We start from the raw sequence: 18,937 nt of genomic DNA, 5'->3' as shown, positions 1-18,937 counted from the left end.
AACTGAGGACAGACCCCTCCTCCTCTCCATTGTCTGAGCTCAGACAGACTGGATGATCTTTCCCCTGGCTAGACTAGATTTCACTCCGTCGGTTCAGACTCTATGTAACGAGCCAATCATTCACTAGTCTCTTGTGACAGCTGTCATATCGTTGACTATCATTAAATGTGAAGACCGTATATTATCAAATCAATTCTCTATGTGTCATTTAATAACACGATTAAACTAATCATGTAACTTTAATTAACGAGGAAGTCGGGGCACCACGAGAAAATGTTTAAAGAGTATTTATTTCAAGAATTAATTCTTCCGATATTTTCATATCTTATCGATTACAGTCACTTATTAATGTATTATTACTTCATCAGTCTCATTACTGAACGTTGCACACCCTTGGATATCTGCACGAACCCTAACATAAATCAGGAATCAGCGATATACAAATTGGCTTAATTATTGATTTACTAACTAATCAATCTAATCAATCACAGAATTACATAAAAACACACACAATAGATCATACATTGGTTACTGACATGATAGAGAGGTCCCTAGTGGGCTAAGCCGATATGACGGCTTGATAGACAAAGGAAAGGGGTGGGGACAGCTCAAAAGCGGAAAACTCAGTGCTGATAACTACACTCATAGAAATTGGTAATACTTTGAACATGAACAACTGCTCATTCGAAAAGAAATTGCAATTTACATATTTCCGAGTGTATGTCTTGCTGTCCCACTCTGCGATCGCCGCTCCGTCTGCTGGATATTAGTTCATCAGAGAGTCTCTGGTTGTTTAACTCTGGTCGCCGTGTCCTTTGTAGCTCTGTTATAATGGATAAGTCAACGTACCCTGTAGTTCTTAGAGTTGTTCTCTTAGAGTAGATGCTCCCGCCGTTGTCGGTATTCTCGTCCTAGACTTATGTATATTTTCAGCTGCGGACTGATAAAGGTCATGGTCTAGGATTTGCTTCTTCAGTAGTGATCAATAGTTTCAGAGTTTAGCCATTTCAACGTGGGGACTCCGTCCCGGCGTTATCTTGACATTTTGGTGGAGTTGTAGTTTAAACCACTTCACACACCAGCGTCACCCGGCATGTTTTGGTCTAGAGTAGTAGTCATTTCAACGTGGGGGCTCCGTCCCGGCGTTATCTTGACTCTAGTTTGTAGATTTCTTAGACATTCGTGACGTCTGGCTAACCGTGGGTCTCTTTGGCATAAGTAGTACTTCTTCTCTGTTGAAAGTTTCAGAGTTCCAGCCATTTCAACGTGGGAACTCCCGTCCCTGCATTTTTGACTAATGTAGGAGTCCTTTATAAGCACTCGCCTTGGAGAGCGGTTCCATCCCTTTTGTCCTAATGTCTGTGCTCACGTGGGTTTGGTTACTGACTGGAAAAAACTTTACATGAAAGACAATTCTCATTTTGGAGGCTAAAATCACATTTCATCTTCATATTTGTGAGAAGTAGTTTCACAACATGTAGATGTAAATATGAGAAATACATTGTGAAAGCTCTTAAAGTTACAATGTTTCTGTTATAACATCTTCAATCACCACACAGTAAATGTTGGACATGATTATTGTTTAAATACCCACGGACCATTCCAACTGGTTGGAATACAGAAATATTGTTACATTAGAAAACCTTTTGAGGTTACTGTACTGCAAAGTCTTTCTCTGTGGTAACAAAGGGATTCTCAACTTTCCTTTTGGCAGAGTGGGGAAAGGAGTTTCGGTATTTACGACCATCATAAAACAGCCGACTTCCCGCTCTCCCCCTCTACGAGAGAGAGCACGCTGTAGAGCGGACCCACTGTAACCTGATCCTTCAGATCTTCACAGGAGAGTCATGACACAGCATTAACATTGACATTTTCAAATTGGAATAGTTGATTTGGTTCTGGGTGCCGAGATTAGTCATTCATAGACAGGACACAGATTAGATTAGTAATTCTTAGACAGGACACATTGGGGAGTTTGTCCAAACAATGTGACCAGGAAATTGCCTCCTTGGAGAAATATAATATATTATAAACTAATCGATTCAATTATAGAGAGTTAAAGGGCCCTATTCAATCTGTACAGATTCCGCAATAGAAACTTAAAGGTAATTTCCGACTGAGTCGACATATTCAGCATTTATTGTGAATGCAGTCTCCACTAAAGCGGGAACATTGCCTTTAAATTTCAATCACGCTGTAAAGCTGAACTTCCGCGACGTGGATTGAATAGAGCCCAACGTGTGTGTGTGTGTGTGTGTGTGTGTGTGTGTGTGTGTGTGTGTGTGTGTGTGTGTGTGTGTGTGTTTATTTTGGGCAGCCTCTCAGTGTGAGTGTGGTGTGTTGTGATTGGGCCAAGCTCAATTAGGCTCGTGTCCCAGCCCTCTCCAGCTTGGCCCGGTCACACCTTTGGACAGGACCCAGGGACGAGTGTCATCCAACAGAGCGTGTAAGGATGTGTGTGATACAGAAATAGAAAGAGAGTGATAGAGAGAGATTGTGTGTGGGTGAGTATGCGTGGGCTTGTGTGTGTGTGCCTATGACCTTTGCTATACCAGCTGCAATGCCAGGTGCCTGGAAGAGCCCTGATATCAATAATCAGCTATCAAGGAGTCAATTATTTCCAAAACGATTCATCCAACAGTCACTGCAATTCAGCTTTTACCTGTGAATGTGAATACAACTAAATTAAACTTTATTGACAGTCATTCATTAGACAGCTCTTTCTTAACCAAAAAAAGTTTGTTTTATTTTACAGCCTGCTATTCATCTACTTATATGTCCAATTAAATAGTTAGTAACGTTGAGAGATAAGAGGGCCGGTGATTCACCTACAGCGACTCAAATGAAAACGATTTTTCTTAAGACCCATACTTCCCATAGTGATCCCCGTGGAATCAACTTATACTGTAAGAGCGATTTATCAGAGAGAATAAGAAAGATTCCCATTTATATAAGCGATTAAGTTCAGCAGGGAGTCGCTGGGTGCTGGGTCTTCCGTTGGGTGCCATCCGTTCCATCATGCTGACAAGGGGAAATTCAAACTTGAATCAGGAGGCGGTCAGGAGGCGGTCAGGAGGCGGTCAGGGACAGCAGCTGTTTGGACCGTGTTGCATTACAGCTCAAAATAGACTGCAACACCTCGGTAAACTTGGCTCTGGTTGGGGGATACGTCTAAAATAACAGACAAGGCCCTGCTCATTTTCCTGCGACAGGGACCAGCGTGCATTCTCTCTGTTTGGGATATCCTTTAGAGATAGCAGGCTAGTCGGGATATCCTTTAGAGATAGCGGGCTAGTTGGGATATCCTTTAGAGATAGCGGGCTAGTTGGGATATCCTTTAGAGATAGCGTGCTAAGCTACACTGGTAAACATCAACATCAATAGCTGAGGCCATGTCAAAGTGTTAAAGTCATATTGGTATTGTCACGGTTGTGTGGAGACGGACCAAGGCGCAGCGTGCTCTGAGTTCCACATATTGTATTTAGTGAAACTTACAAAACAAAAGGAAACAAACAACTTACCGTAACATCAGAGGTGCTACATGCACTTAACTCAAAACAAGATCCCACAAAACACAGTGGGGAAATGGCTACCTAAATATGATCCCCAATCAGAGACAAAGATAAACAGCTGCTTCTAATTGGGAACCATACCAGGCCAACATAGAAATAGAACACCTAGATAGAAACACCCCCCCTAGTCACACCCCGACCTAACCAAAATTGAGAATTAAAAAGGCTCTCTATGGTCAGGGCGTGACAGGTATTTATAATAGGATCATAGGATAAGAAGTGAATCAATTGAATGACAATCATTACAGCTCCTTACCTATGAGGACAGAGAGCATGCTAACCATACAGAGAGAAGTTCCTGATGGTGTGTCTGTGATTCTATATGTATAGTACTGTACGTTATTCAGTATACCTCCATATGTCTGAGATAACAGTACATGATCTGTGTCCCAGTACCTTGAAGCCCCTGGCAGCAGTGATGTGTGCAGTGGTCCAGCCCTCACAGTTGTCCTGGTTGAGCAAGGTGCTAGACAGGACCGGGATCGTGGCAGGACCAGGACTATGGTTGCAGTCAGGGTTAGGGTCATGGTGTGGGTACAGTCAGGGGCAGGGTGGCAGAGGAGGAGCCGCAGAGTGTCCACATGTCCCAAGCTGAACGCCGCGTGGAGAGCCGTCCAGCTGTCCTGTGGATCACACACACATATTAGCATTGGGACACGCACACACACGCACACACACGCACGCACACACACACACACACAAAGAAATGATCCACCTTCACACACTCAAACCTGTTCACACAAAATTGGCAATGCTTTCTGTGCAATATTAGTCAATATCATTTCTACAAATGTGATATGACAAAAATAGCCCAGTGGAGCTGTGTAAGTAGGCAGTTGCCCGGGGACAACAATGTGGTGGCTATTCACAGAGGGGACTTACCAATTATAACGTAACTGTCTAACTATAAAACTAAACAAAACACATTCATAAATCATTGTCAAGAACAATTAGTCATATGCCATATGGTTGCTATAGAGACACAGGAAACCTATATGTGAAATGCGTTGAACCATGATCACAGACTTTATATTTAAAAACGGCTCTGTTGGTCTCTGGTCCTATGCTATGTTGTAAAGGTCCTTGTGTTGTGATGTAAATGTAATAGCTATGTTGTAAAGGTCCTTGTGTTGTGATGTAAATGTAATAGCTATGTTGTAAAGGTCCTTGTGTTGTGATGTAAATGTAATAGCTATGTTGTAAAGGTCCTTGTGTTGTGATGTAAATGTAATAGCTATGTTGTAAAGGTCCTTGTGTTGTGATGTAAATGTAATAGTGAATTCCCTTGGAGGGAAACAGTGTTTTGAAGGGTATTTATTCTAGTGACAGGACGCCATGACTCGCCTATCAGACTTGAAAACCCAGTAGCTTTCTGTGATCTTGATTGTTTGTTCAAAAACAGTCCTGAGTGTGACAATAACAGACAGTTGAGTAAATGAGAGGACAAAAGAGTGAGTCATTAGAGTGACAGACAGTCTGAAAACGGGGGGACTGGGGGGGGACTGCAGAGGACAACAGGGCACAGTAGAGAACATCTGGGGCCAGTTGGAGACATTATGGGACAAAATAGGCCAGTTGGTGACTTACGGTGGTGGTTCTTGAGCGGTCGGCCCCGGCGTTGAGCAAGGCACTGGTACAGTCCAGCCTGTCGGCTCCGCTGGCCATGAACAGAGGGGTCTTTCCCCCAATGGCCCTTTGGTCCACATCAGCCCCACCGAACACCAGGGCCTCCACACACCTGGACATGGGACACACACAGGAGAAGAGGTCAGGTTACACACATAGATGTAGTGAAACTCTGCGAAATTAAAGGTTTTGGTAACATCTCTGTGCTGTCAAACTGTCAACCTCTTTCTGTATTGTGAGAGCAGACATACAGTACTGCTCTGAGGATGTTTAGTTGAGGCAGGCCAATGAAGGTCTTTGTGTGTGTTTTTGGTTTTACTATGCTTGTGGGGACCAGAAGTAAAACAAGGAAAATATGGACAAGTGAGGACATTTAGCCGGTCCCCACAAGGAAAAAGGCTATTTTAGGCTCAGGGGTTAGGTTTAGGATTAGGGTTACAACTAGACTTTGAGGTTTAGGGGTTAGGGGTGGGCAAAATTCTGGGCTCGAGGGCCACATCGGGATTTTGAAATTCAACGGAGGGACGCATTTTTGGGGGGACCAATTGTTTGTTAAAATCAATTTGCGGGGGCCTCCCGAGTGGCGCAGCTGGCCGTGACTGGGAGACCAATGAGGCGGCGCACAATTGGCCCAGCGTTGTCCGGGTTCCTTGTCCCATTGTGCTCTAGCGGGCGCATGCACGCTGACACGGTCGCCAGGTGTATGGCGTTTCCTCTGACACATTGGTGCGGTTGGCTTCCGGGTTAAGCGAGCATTGTGTCAAGAAGCAGTGACTGAGTTCTAGGTCATGTTTCGGAGGACGCACGGCTCTAGACCTTCGCCTCTCCCGAGTCTGTACGGGAGTTGCAGCGATGGGACAATATTGTAACTGCCAATTGGATACAACAAAATTGGAGAGAAAAAAGGAAAAAATTATAATAATAAAAAAAAGGTAATTTAGGTAATCTCGCGGGCCAGATTGAAGTGCCCGGCGGGCCGGACACGGCCCGTTGGCTGTACTTTGCCCCCCTTGGGTTAGGGTTAGGTTTAGGGCTAGGGGTTAGATTTAGGAGTTAGGTTAAGGGGTTAGGTTTAGGCCTGAGGTTAGATTTAGGAGTTATGGTTAGGTTTAGGAGTTAGGGGTTAGATTTAGGAGTTAGGGTTAGGTTTAAGAGTTAGGGTTAGGTTTAGGGCTAGGGGTTAGATTTAGGGGTTAGGTTTAGGAGTTAGGGTTAGATTTAGGAGTTATGGTTAGGTTTAGGAGTTAGGGGTTAGATTTAGGAGTTATGGTTAGGTTTAAGAGTTAGGGTTAGGTTTAGGGCTAGGGGTTAGATTTAGGGGTTAGGTTTAGGAGTTAGGGTTAGATTTAGGAGTTATGGTTAGGTTTAGGGCTAGGGGTTAGATTTAGGGGTTAGGTTTAGGAGTTAGGGTTAGGTTTAGGGCTAGGGGTTAGATTTAGGGGTTAGGTTTAGGAGTTAGGGTCAGGTTTAGGAGTAATGGTTAGGTTTAGGAGTTAGGGTTAGGTTTAGGAGTTAGGGTTAGGTTTAGGAGTTAGGGGTTAGATTTAGGAGTTAGGGGTTAGATTTAGGAGTTATGGTTAGGTTTAGGAGTTAGGGGTTAGATTTAGGAGTTAGGGTTAGGTTTAAGAGTTAGGGTTAGGTTTAGGGCTAGGGGTTAGATTTAGGGGTTAGGTTTAGGAGTTAGGGTTAGGTTTAGGGCTAGGGGTTAGATTTAGGGGTTAGGTTTAGGAGTTAGGGTCAGGTTTAGGAGTAATGGTTAGGTTTAGGAGTTAGGGTTAGGTTTAGGAGTTAGGGTTAGGTTTAGGAGTTAGGGGTTAGATTTAGGAGTTAGGGGTTAGATTTAGGAGTTAGGGTTAGGTTTATGAGTTAGGGTTAGGTTTAGGGCTAGGGGTTAGATTTAGGGGTTAGGTTTAGGTTTAGGGAAAATATGATTTTGACTAGGAATCAGTTGTTTGGTCCCCAGAAGGATAGTAAAACAAATAATAGAGGGGGAAAGCCGATCGGCACGCTGACTGTCACATCACACACAGAATACATTACTATACATTACTGTAGCCCTGGTAATATATTGTATGCTCTGCCCTGGGACAGGATTAAGGCCTACTTCAGCTCCCTTTCTTCAATTTCCACACTCAACAGAGCATGCTACTGGCCCTGGGCTGGCAATGTGTGCCCAGCGCAGCACTGCTCACATGAAGGAAAAGGCATCCCAGCGGCTCCTGTTTCTTGGGTGTCCACACAGCGGCGTGAGACCATGGGCAGCGCCGTGAGACCATGGGCAGCGGCGTGAGACCATGGGCAGCGGCGTGAGACCATGGGCAGCGGCGTGAGACCATGGGCAGCGGCGTGAGACCATGGGCAGCGGCGTGAGACCATGGGCAGCTCCGTGAGACCATGGGCAGCAGCGTGAGACCATGGGCAGCGCCGTTGAGGCCATCTCCATTTTGATGTATTACATTTTCTTCGTTTAACAAACAAACTGAAAGGGTGCATAGTGCCACCTGTAGTGTGTTTGTTTGAACAGGTACCTTGGTACTGCCACCTGTAGTGTGTTTGTTTCAACAGGTACCTTGGTAGTGCCACCTGTAGTGTGTTTGTTTGAACAGGTACCTTGGTACTGCCACCTGTAGTGTGTTTGTTTGAACAGGTACCTTGGTACTGCCACCTGTAGTGTGTTTGTTTGGACAGGTACCTTGGTACTGCCACCTGTAGTGTGTTTGTTTGAACAGGTACCTTGGTACTGCCACCTGTAGTGTGTTTGTTTGAACAGGTACCTTGGTACTGCCACCTGTAGTGTGTTTGTTTGGACAGGTACCTTGGTACTGCCACCTGTAGTGTGTTTGTTTGAACAGGTACCTTGGTACTGCCACCTGTAGTGTGTTTGTTTGAACAGGTACCTTGGTACTGCCACCTGTAGTGTGTTTGTTTGGACAGGTACCTTGGTACTGCCACCTGTAGTGTGTTTGTTTGGACAGGTACCTTGGTACTGCCACCTGTAGTGTGTTTGTTTGGACAGGTACCTTGGTACTGCCACCTGTAGTGTGTTTGTTTGGACAGGTACCTTGGTACTGCCACCTGTAGTGTGTTTGTTTGGACAGGTACCTTGGTACTGCCACCTGTAGTGTGTTTGTTTGGACAGGTACCTTGGTACTGCCACCTGTAGTGTGTTTGTTTGGACAGGTACCTTGGTACTGCCACCTGTAGTGTGTTTGTTTGGACAGGTACCTTGGTACTGCCACCTGTAGTGTGTTTGTTTGAACAGGTACCTTGGTACTGCCACCTGTAGTTATGGAATGTTTGCTCACACGTATAATTCATTGGCTGATCCCTCCTGACGACATGGATGGAATCTTGTGATCCTTCCTTAACCCATAGGAAGTCCCACCCGGTTGACTTCTTCAAAATGGTGCAAGTCCTCAATGACGCTGCCCATGCTAAAACAAGATTTTGGACCCTAGAGTCCTCTATCATTCTCTATGCCCTAAGCCAGGGGCGGGCTTGATCCTAGATCTGTGCCTAAGGGCAACTTCTACTCGGAGCCACCAGCCAAACACGGAGAGTACACTCTATTTAACATGTACAGTAACACTATGATATGTAACACTTTCAGTGATAGATTTGACAGCTGTATGTGATACAATATCTGAGAAACACTTTCTGTCAGTTTATTGGAGGGACAAATACTGAGCCAACAGTTACTGGCAGTGGCTCTATCTGGAACCAGACAGTAGCCCTTTCCTGCAGTCAATGACCAAAAGCGCCCTGTTTGGCACAATGGATGGAATGTTCATAATGGGTGGAATGTTATTCATATATTCCATAATTAAAAACAACGAAAATCTGTTGTTTCTATGTTAAACGATTTCGTTATATTTCAGTCTTCTTTGATGTATATAAAGTCTAATATTGAGATGCAAACTCAAAATTGAATACATTTCAACTCTATATCTGACATGTCTTCTTTTTGTAAGCCTATAACCATGTGTGTGAGGTGTATACTTTTGTTTCAAAGTAGATGTGTTTAAGACCACCAAGAAACACTCTGTGTGGCCCTAATTCAGCCCAGTAAAAGGTTAAAGGGGCTGCTGTATATAGCAGTGATTGATAGGGGTTGATGTAAGGAGAGGGGTTAGTTGTGTTGTGGACCAACCTGTGGTGTTCGTGTGAGGCGGCAAAGTGTAAAGGCGTAAATTCGTTTAAATCAGAAACATCAGTAGACACCCCCGAAGTCAGCAGCAGGTTAACGCAGTCTGAGAGGGAGGGGGGGAGAAAGAGGGGGACAGGGGTAAGAGAGGGGGAGAAGAAGTAACCATTGATTTCTCAGTGCTGTGCTTTCTCTTTCTCCTTTAAATGACACAATGATAGTAGGTTTAACAGTTAACCTTCAGTACTGTTTATGGACCAATGATCCTTGAATGGCAGGACAATATCAAACAGGACAGAACGGCTTCAAATCTTGGCTACAATAGATACTGTGTGTACGTGCGTGCGTGCGTGTGTGTGCGTGTATTCCCCAAGAGTGGAACAGCAGGGGCTTTCTCTGAGAAACTTGAGTGAGCAGGCATCTCTGTCCCTTGAGGCCACATTTCCCATGTTGTCTATCTACAGTACTTCTGTGCTTAATGTCGATTACAATAACCATATTGACTAATGTGAATTGATTCTGAATATCTTCAAGACTGCACCCATAGAATTGCATATAGAACACTAATACTACAATATCACAACTACAGTAGTAATTTAACAGGATCTCATTGTGTTCAAATACCCATACTAACATACTGTATACTACATACTTAATGAGTATATACTACACACTATTAGTTCATTTTAGTATACTGTAAACGAACGGGATCCGTTCAGTTGAGCGTACTCAGCGCTTCGCCTGTCTACCGGAAGTAGATGCTGTTGCTATGCAACCTCTTGCTAGCTTGTTAGCATAACAAATTACTAGCTAGACATTATACGACTTCAAGTGTCTTCGTAAATTCAATCTGGAGTGCCAGAGTGCGCTCTGGACCTTCGTAAATTCAGAGCGTTGTCAGATTGTCCGTTCGTAAATTCGGGGCGCACACTGTACGTTCCTCTGGCCAAGGAGTAGGGTTGATCCGAGCGTTCTGACCTCACAACTGCAATGAAGCACTTAAGCTAACTGGCTAATGTTTGCTAGCTTGCTAGCTACTTCCAGACACAAATGAGAGAACACCTCACTCTGACCATTTCACTTGCCCTAACAGAGGTGGTTAGCCCATTTTCTGAAGAATTGCATTACGGGCCCTAAAAGCACGGAAATAGTGTGCACTGCTTGTATACTTTGTATTTTGGCATACTAACTATATCCATACTATGACCAATAAGCATACTACATACTCAATTTACATCACAAATAGTACGGTTAGTGAGGTTAGTATGAGTATTCGAACACAGCTTATGACTGTCCCACTGTACCTGAGCGTCCATTTTGAGCAGCAGAAAACAAAGCAGAGGTTGGGTGGCCTTCAAGGAGACTAATATTATCCGTTGGATCTCAGTTAAGCAGCATTGACAATAAAGTGACATTTCCTGGGAAGCAGCTTGGAGGAGCAGGGGGTGCCCGTCGTCCAGGGCAACGGGCCCACCGCAGTTTAGCGAGGGGACTATGGAGGGACGCCAGCCTAACGGGAGTTAGAGGGGACACAAGGTTGAACATGGCAGAGAAGCTTTGATAGAGAGGAGAAGGGGAATGAGGGAGATGAACACCACAACACCTGAGTTCCACAACACAGTCTGGTTAGAGCTCAAAAGACAATGAATGCATGAATCCATACTGAACAAAAATATAAAAAATACAAAATTTGAAATCAACATGCTACAATTTCAAAGATTTTACCGAGTTACAGTTCATATAAGGAAATCAGTCAATTTAAATAAATAAATTAAGCCCTAATCTATGGATTTGACATGACTGGGCAGGGGCACAGCCATGGGTGGTTCTGGGAGGGCATAGGCCCACCCACTCAGGAGCCAGGGCCAGCCAATCTGAATTTGTTTTTCACTACAAAGGGGCTTTATTACAGACAGAAATACTCCTCAGTTTCATCAGCTGTCCGGTGGCTAGTCTCAGAGGATCCCGCTGGTGAAGAAGCCGAATGTGGAGGTTCTGGCTGGTGTGTTTACATGTGGTCTGCGGTTGTGAGGCCGGATGGACGTACTGCCAAATTCTCTAAAGGCAGCTTATGATAGTGAAATGAATATTAAATTATCTGGCAACAGGTCTAGTGGACATTCCTGCACTCAGCATGCCAGTTGCCAATCCCTCAAAACTAGTGGTGTGTTGCGTGACAAAACTGCACATTTTAGAGTGGCTTTTTATTGTCCCCCAGCACAAGGTGCACCTGTGTAATGATCATGGTGTTTAACCAGCTTCATCATATACCACACCTGTAAGGTAGATGGATTATTTTGGCAAAGGAGAAATGCTCATTAACAGGGATGTAAACAAGAAGACTCGAGGCTGTAATTGCTGCCAAAGGTGCTTCAACAAAGTACTGAGTAAAGGGTCTGAATACTTATGTAAATGTGATATTTCAATTTTGTATTTTAATACATTTTCAAAAATGTAAAAAAAAACTGTTTTGCTTTTTGCTTTATGCGATATTGTGTGTAGATTGATGAGGGAAAAAATGACTTAATCAGTTTTACAATGAGGCTGTAATGTAACAAACGGTGGAAAAAGTCAAGGGGTCTGAATACTTTCCGAATGCACTTTAGAACTTAAATTTGCAATTAAAAAGCACAGTATTGTATAACGCTAATATGTAGCAAAATGCTGAACTCTGCTCTATGGATGGGCTGGGAGGGAAAGTGAAGGCCATTGTTAGCTACAATGCTATAAAGGAACGCCATGGGTTATTTGGCACTTCTCGGGACATGCAGGTGAAAAGCGTTCAGTTTAGAGCAAAAAGAGCTGAAGACCATTAGATTACCCCCTTGTCTGAGAGACTAAAAAGGAGAGGGGGAGGAAAGGAAGGGAAGTGTATTTCATTATTTTAACGACATCAGGGGTTGACAGCCATTACCGTTGCGCTTTCCAAGACGTCTGACTAAGTTACTGTTTTGGGATACTGAAGTAACAGAAACTACTGGTGACATTAAAGCTGGTGTTCAGTTTGGTCTTTTGAGATGAGAATCCAATCTGTTTCACTGCTGTGGAGCAAGACTTAGTATAGTGCAGTTGTAGTATAGTCTTAATAGAAGTGTGTTTTGGCAAAAAAGTATTCTAGATAATGATGAAATTTTAGCCAACATATTGTAAAATGAAGACAAATTTTACTTGTAAGAGATCTGACGTGAACCTTACCCGAAAATGCTGATATATCCCTTCATGAAATAAATGGAATCAGTAGAGAAAACGAACACATTCCTCATTTGTTTCAGTCAAAATTCTCTAAAGCACTTTTCTCATCCATACACATTGAGATAAAATCGAAATAAAACAAACAGGACTTGAGTCAACTTCTCTTCTCGATTTCTTGAAATGTGTTATGAAATGTGTTTTTTCAACCTATTGCGACAATAAACCAATGTTGCAATATAAACAGAAGCAAGAATATTACATTCATAGCACTATAAACATCCACATGAAACTGTAAGTACATCGTAACATACAGAGTGGAGGAATATGGAGTTGAAACAGGAAGGAAAATGGAATGGACAGGGGTCAGAGGGAGGAGGTAGTGTGTGCATGGAGAGGGGTGATGATGATGAAGAGGAAGAAGCATGCTAGTGGACTGGGGATGAGGGGAGAGAGCAGCCTCTGGCATCAGCTTCAGAGAAGAGGGGGTTACTCACAGGAACCCTACACACCCATCTGAACAGGGAAAACTTAGCCTCAAAACCTCATTGCCTCAAATAACACTGGAGTAACACTCCTCGAGCTAGCTAGCCTAGCTATTGACCCTTTACCCTGCAGGCACATGATATTGGCCTGCCACTTGTCTGTTTACAGCTGCTAGCTGGGGGATAACGTGTCAGAATAGGACTCTGGTGAAGCAGGGAGACGACAGGCTCCAGAAGGAGGGGGAGGAGGATTAAGTATGCGTACAAAGAGATCAGGTCTCAAGCAGTGGTCGGTTTAGGGCCGAGAGGGATACAGTCATTGCAACAATGAGCAAGAGTTAACTTGACTGACCCTGCTCTTTTGTGTTCTCCTTTGGACTCCTGTGGTTAAAGCAGGTTCCTTATGGCCTGAATCCTACGTTAGGCTAGGCTAGGCTAACCTAGCATTGGAAAGATAGTTGGAGCGGAGAGGTAGAGGCAGTAAGGGGAGAGCGGTAGGGGGAGCGTGGTGCCCCTTTACCTGATGCTGTTGCCATGGGGCTGCCTGGGGCTACGGGATGGAACGCTAGCGAAGGAGGAGGGGTTTATGGAGGAGGGGCTACTGACAGTGATGGCAGCGCTGGCGGGGGGGCACTCTGCACACGTGGCCTGGTGCGGCCCCCTCACCCCCCTCGCGGGGGGGCAGGCACCCACCTGAGACGCCGTCAAGGCTGGGACCAGGTCCAGGGCGGGTTTGGGCGGCAGCTGGGGCGTGCCGGGTTTTAACCCCGCCCCGGGGGAGCGGCTGCTGTCCCCCACCACTTTGATGGGCGGGTGGGGAGGCGAGGGGGTCTGGGAGAGGCCCGGCTTTTTGGGCGGGATGGGGGGCGGGTTTCCCCGGTCGATCCTCGCCACTGTGGGGGACTTGAGGCCGATGGGGTGGCCCAGGCGGCCAGGGAAGGGCCCCCCTTCTGAGGTGGAGTGGGGCAGGCCGGGGCGGAGGGCTCCGGGGCCCCCTGCTGGGGGGCTGGTGAAGCGTGAGAGGACCTGCGTGACGGTGTGTCGCGCTTGCTGCTTGGCGGCAAAGTTGTCTCGGTTGGTGGGGGATAGGTCACGGGTCGGCGGGCTGCTCTGGGAGGATGTGCCGTTTTGGTCCTGCTCCTGGAACTTGTAGCGAGCAGCCTGGACACGAGGGCTCACCCCCATGGGCAGGGCTGAGGTGGGGGCAGGGGAGTGTAACCCACCGTGGGGCGTCTGGCCCTCGGCTCCATTCTCCCCTGTTTGAAGAAGTCCTCCTGAGCTGCTGTGGACCAGCCCCCGGCCTGCGCTGGGCGTCTTGGGCAGGCTGAGGCCTGTATAGTTGGTGGGAGTGGGTTTGACAGGGATGGTGAGGGGGCTCGGCTTCTTCTGCCCCTCAGCCTCTGGAGGGGGCAGGTCCGTTTGGCAGGAGGCCGTCTGGGAGCTGACTGGGTCTGTGGCCACAGCAACAGATACTGTGTGTTTGGGAGGTGGGGGGTTGGTGGTAGCGGTGGGATCCACAGCAGTAGCTGCAGCCGGTTGGGCTGTGGTACCGGCTTTACCATCCTTACCGTCTTTAACGTCCTTACCATCCCGTTCAGTCCTGAGCTGCTCTACCTGCCGGCGCAGGCTCAGGCTCTCTGTCTCCTCTCGGCCCAGCCTGGCACGCAGCTGCTCGCGCTCAGTGTCCAGCTCTGACAGCTGCTTCTCCATCTTGGCCTCCATCTGCTGTCCACGCTGCCTCTCTGCCGTCAGCTCCTCCTGCAGCCGCCCGGCCAAGCGGCTCTCCTCATCCAGCCGGGCAGAAATCTCGTCGAAGCGCTGCGACTCCTCCACCACGCGGGTGGCCAGCTGCTTGCACTCCCTCACCAGCATCATAACCATGTGCTTGTTCTTCTCCCGCTCGTCCTTCAGCTGGGCGGTTAGTTTACGGTGCTCCTGCTCCAGACTATGCAGCTGTAGCTTCTCCATCTCCAGCTGAGAGATAGATAGACCACAAGTTAGTCAGAGGAGATGTCGTTTAGAAAACACACACATACTATATGTCAGACAGACAGAACGACACACAGCTATCCCAAACTGTAATACTATAACTCTTATCCCAAACATCAGTACTATAACTCTTATCCCAAACTGTAATACTGTAACTCTTATCCCAAACTGTAATACTGTAACTCTTATCCCAAACATCAGTACTATAACTCTTATCCCAAACTGTAATACTGTAACTCTTATCCCAAACATCAGTACTATAACTCTTATCCCAAACTGTAATACTGTAACTCTTATCCCAAACATCAGTACTATAACTCTTATCCCAAACTGTAATACTGTAACTCTTATCCCAAACTGTAATACTGTGACTCTTATCCCAAACTGTAATACTGTAACTCTTATCCCAAACTGTAATACTGTAACTCTTATCCCAAACATCAGTACTATAACTCTTATCCCAAACTGTAATACTGTAACTCTTATCCCAAACTGTAATACTGTGACTCTTATCCCAAACATCAGTACTATAACTCTTATCCCAAACTGTAATACTGTAACTCTTATCCCAAACTGGAATACTGTAACTCTTATCCCAAACATCAATAGTTGAACTCTTGTCCCAAACATCAGTACTATAACTCTTATCCCAAACATCAGTACTATAACTCTTATCCCAAACTGTAATACTGTAACTCTTATCCCAAACTGTAATACTGTAACTCTTATCCCAAACTGTAATACTGTAACTCTTATCCCAAACATCAATACTTGAACTCTTATCCCAAACATCAGTACTATAACTCTTATCCCAAACATCAATAGTGTAACTCTTACCCCCTCTATAGCCCCTCAGTCATGCGTCAGAACATACTAATACAAACGCCCAGATCACACCTACACCAACAGTCAGGAGCTCAGATTATCTACAGTAAACTCACTTTTCAGCAACACACAAACACATGTCAGTCAGAACATACACATACACACACACACGCCCAGATCACACCTACACTAAACATCTCAGATATAGCTAGGGCACCCACATCTGGTATATCCTTCACACCACAAACCTCATGTCACATTCACGCCCCCACATGACATGACAGTATACAGTGCATTCGGAAAGTATTCAGACCCCTCCATTTTTCCACATTTTGTTACGTTACAGCATTATTCTAAAGCTGATTAAATAATTTTTTTCCCTCATCAATCTACACACGATACCCCATAATGACAAAGCAAAAACTTTTTGGGGGAATATTTTGCAAATGTATCAAATGTTTTAAACAGAAATACTTTATTTATATAAGTATTCAGACCCTTTGCTATGATACTCGAAATTGAGCTCAGATGCATCTTGTTTCCATTGATCATTATTGAGATGTTTTTACAACTTGATTGGAGTCCACCTGTGGTAAATTCAATTGATTTGGAAAGGCACACACCTGTCTATATAAGGTCCCACAGTTGACAGTGCAAGTTAGAGCAAAAACCAAGCCATGAGGTGGAAGGAATTGTCCATAGAGCTCCGAAACAGGATTGTCGAGGAACAGATCTGGGGAACGGTACCAAAAAACTTCTGCAGCATTGAAGGTCCCCAAGAACACAGTGGCCTCCATCATTCTTAAATGGAAGAAGTTTGGAACAACCAAGACTCTTCCTATAGTTGGCCGCCCGACAAAACTGATCAATCATGGGAGAAGGGCCTTGGTCAGGGAGGTGACCAAGAACCAGATGGGGACAAATGGTGGTGGCAGCATCATGCTGTGGGGGTGTTTTTCAGCGGCAGGGACTGGGAGACTTGTCAGGATCGAGGGAAAGATGAACAGAGCAAAGTAGATCCTTGATGAAAACCTGCTCCAGACCGGTTAGGTTCTCAGACTGGGGCGAAGGTTCCCCTTCCAACAGAACAATGACCCGAAGCACACAACCAAGACAACGCAGGAGTGGCTTCATGGCAAGTCTCTGAATGTCCTTGAGTGGCCCAGCCAGAGCCCGGACTTGAACCCGATCAAACATCTCTGGAGAGACCTGAAAATAGCTGTGTAGCGACACGCCACATCCAACCTGACAGAGCTTGAGGATCTGCAGAGAAGAATGGGAGAAACTCCCCAAATACAGGTGGGCCAAGCTTGTAGCTTCATACCTAAGAAGATTCAAGGCTGTAATCGCTGCCAAAGGTGCTTCAACAAAGTACTGAGTAAAGGGTCTGAATACTTATGTAAATGTAATATTTCCATTTTAAATTTTTAATAAATTAGCAGAAATGTCTAAAGTACCAGTTTTTTCTTTGTCATTATGGGGTAATGTGTGTAGATTGATGAGGGGGAAAAAAACGATTTAATCAATTTTAAAATAAAGCTGTAACCTAACAAAATGTGGAAAAGGTCAAGGGGTCTGAATACTTTCCGAAGGCACTGTATGGAGTGCAGTGACGTGTCCTATAAGAAGCATGGGTGGCAAATCTGATGTCCGAATGGTAAAGAACATCTAGCCGCTCGAGAGCACCCTTACCTGCCGATCTATAAATTACGTCTCCGTAATCTAGCATGGGTAGGATGGTCATCTGAATCAGGGTTAGTTTGGCAGCTGGGGTGAAAGAGGAGCGATTTAGATAGAGGAAACCAAGTCTAGATTTAACCTTAGCCTGCAGCTTTGATATGTGTTGAGAAAAGGACAGTGTTCCGTCTAGCCATACTCCCAAGTACTTGTATAAGGTGACTACCTCAAGCTCTAAACCCTCAGAGGTAGTAATCACACCAGTGGGGAGAGGGGCATTCTTCTTACCAAACCACATGACCGTTGCTTAAGAGGTGTTCAGAACAAGGTTAAGGGCAGAGAAAGCTTCTTGGACACTAAGAAGGCTTTGCTGTTGAGTGTTTAACACACAATCCGAGGAGGGGCCAGCTGAGTATAAGACTGTATCATCTGCATATAAATGAATGACAGGGCTTTCTACTGCCTGAACTATGTTGTTGATGTAAATTGAGAAGAGCGTGGGGCCTAGGATTGAGCCTAGGTGTACTCCCTTGGTGACAGGCAGTGGCTGGCCAAAGACCCCTCAGAGACAACAATACTCCTTAGCCAGCCCACAAGAATGGAATGGTCTACCGTATCAAAATCTTTGGCCAAGTCAATAAAAATAGCAGCACAACATTGCTTAGAATCAAGGGCAATGGTGACATAATTTAGGACCTTTAGGTTGCAGTGACACGTCCATAACCTAAGCGGAAACTAGATTGCACAAGTTTTTCCAACACTTTTGATAATCAGGGCAAAATAGAAATAGGCCTGTAACAGTTAGGATCAGCTTGATCTCCCCCTTTAAATAAAGGACGAACCGTGACTGCCTTCCAAGCAATGGGAACCTCCCAAGAGGTTCATTACAAACTAGGCCCATTACAACACACCAATAATAGCCTCTCCATTTTAGAATAGGGATTGAATTATTAGTTACAGAGAAACAGCAGAAACAGTGAGTCAATATGTGAAAGACCACACAAGAAGAAACAGTTACTGGATGAACTACGCTCACACAGACAGAAAAAGGACGAGGGAATCTAACATTTTAAACATGATTGAATTTCAATGACTTGTCAACCCCGGGCGATTATATCTGGAGTGTGGCTGCTATTGTTAGCTGTGCGTGGGCAGAGAGGGTACAGGCTTAGCTGGACATTCTGAGCGATTGCCTGCCCCGCTACTCTAACGAGCCCAAACACTGAGGCTGATATCCTTTATGCTGCCTGGCTGCCCCCCCTGTAATCCTCACTGGAATGAACACATATCATCTCTGGCTGATTGACTGAGTCAATGCTATGTCATTGTTATGAATCTGAATAGCTCCTAGGAAGCTGAACAGCAACAGAATGACATCCTTTTAAAATGAAGCACTTCTAATAGTATTATTATACAGTAATATGGTGAGA

General features: G+C 45.2%; 1 protein-coding gene across 1 annotated transcript in view; it reads right to left on the bottom strand.

The window, feature by feature from the left end:
• The window catches only part of LOC106561548 (cortactin-binding protein 2), a 111,935-nt gene that overhangs the window by 6,991 nt on the left and 86,007 nt on the right, over positions 1–18,937 (bottom strand). The window contains 7 exon segments of the mRNA XM_014125626.2: positions 3,969–4,195; positions 5,160–5,310; positions 9,349–9,448; positions 10,647–10,763; positions 10,766–10,852; positions 13,537–13,568; positions 13,570–14,990. Coding sequence (XP_013981101.2) covers positions 3,969–4,195; positions 5,160–5,310; positions 9,349–9,448; positions 10,647–10,763; positions 10,766–10,852; positions 13,537–13,568; positions 13,570–14,990 — 2,135 coding nt within the window.

Source organism: Salmo salar, chromosome ssa10 (assembly GCF_905237065.1).
Source record: "Salmo salar chromosome ssa10, Ssal_v3.1, whole genome shotgun sequence".
Taxonomy (NCBI): domain Eukaryota; kingdom Metazoa; phylum Chordata; class Actinopteri; order Salmoniformes; family Salmonidae; genus Salmo; species Salmo salar.
Note: the sequence above shows the minus strand (reverse complement) of the source record. Positions and strands in the feature narration are given on the sequence as shown.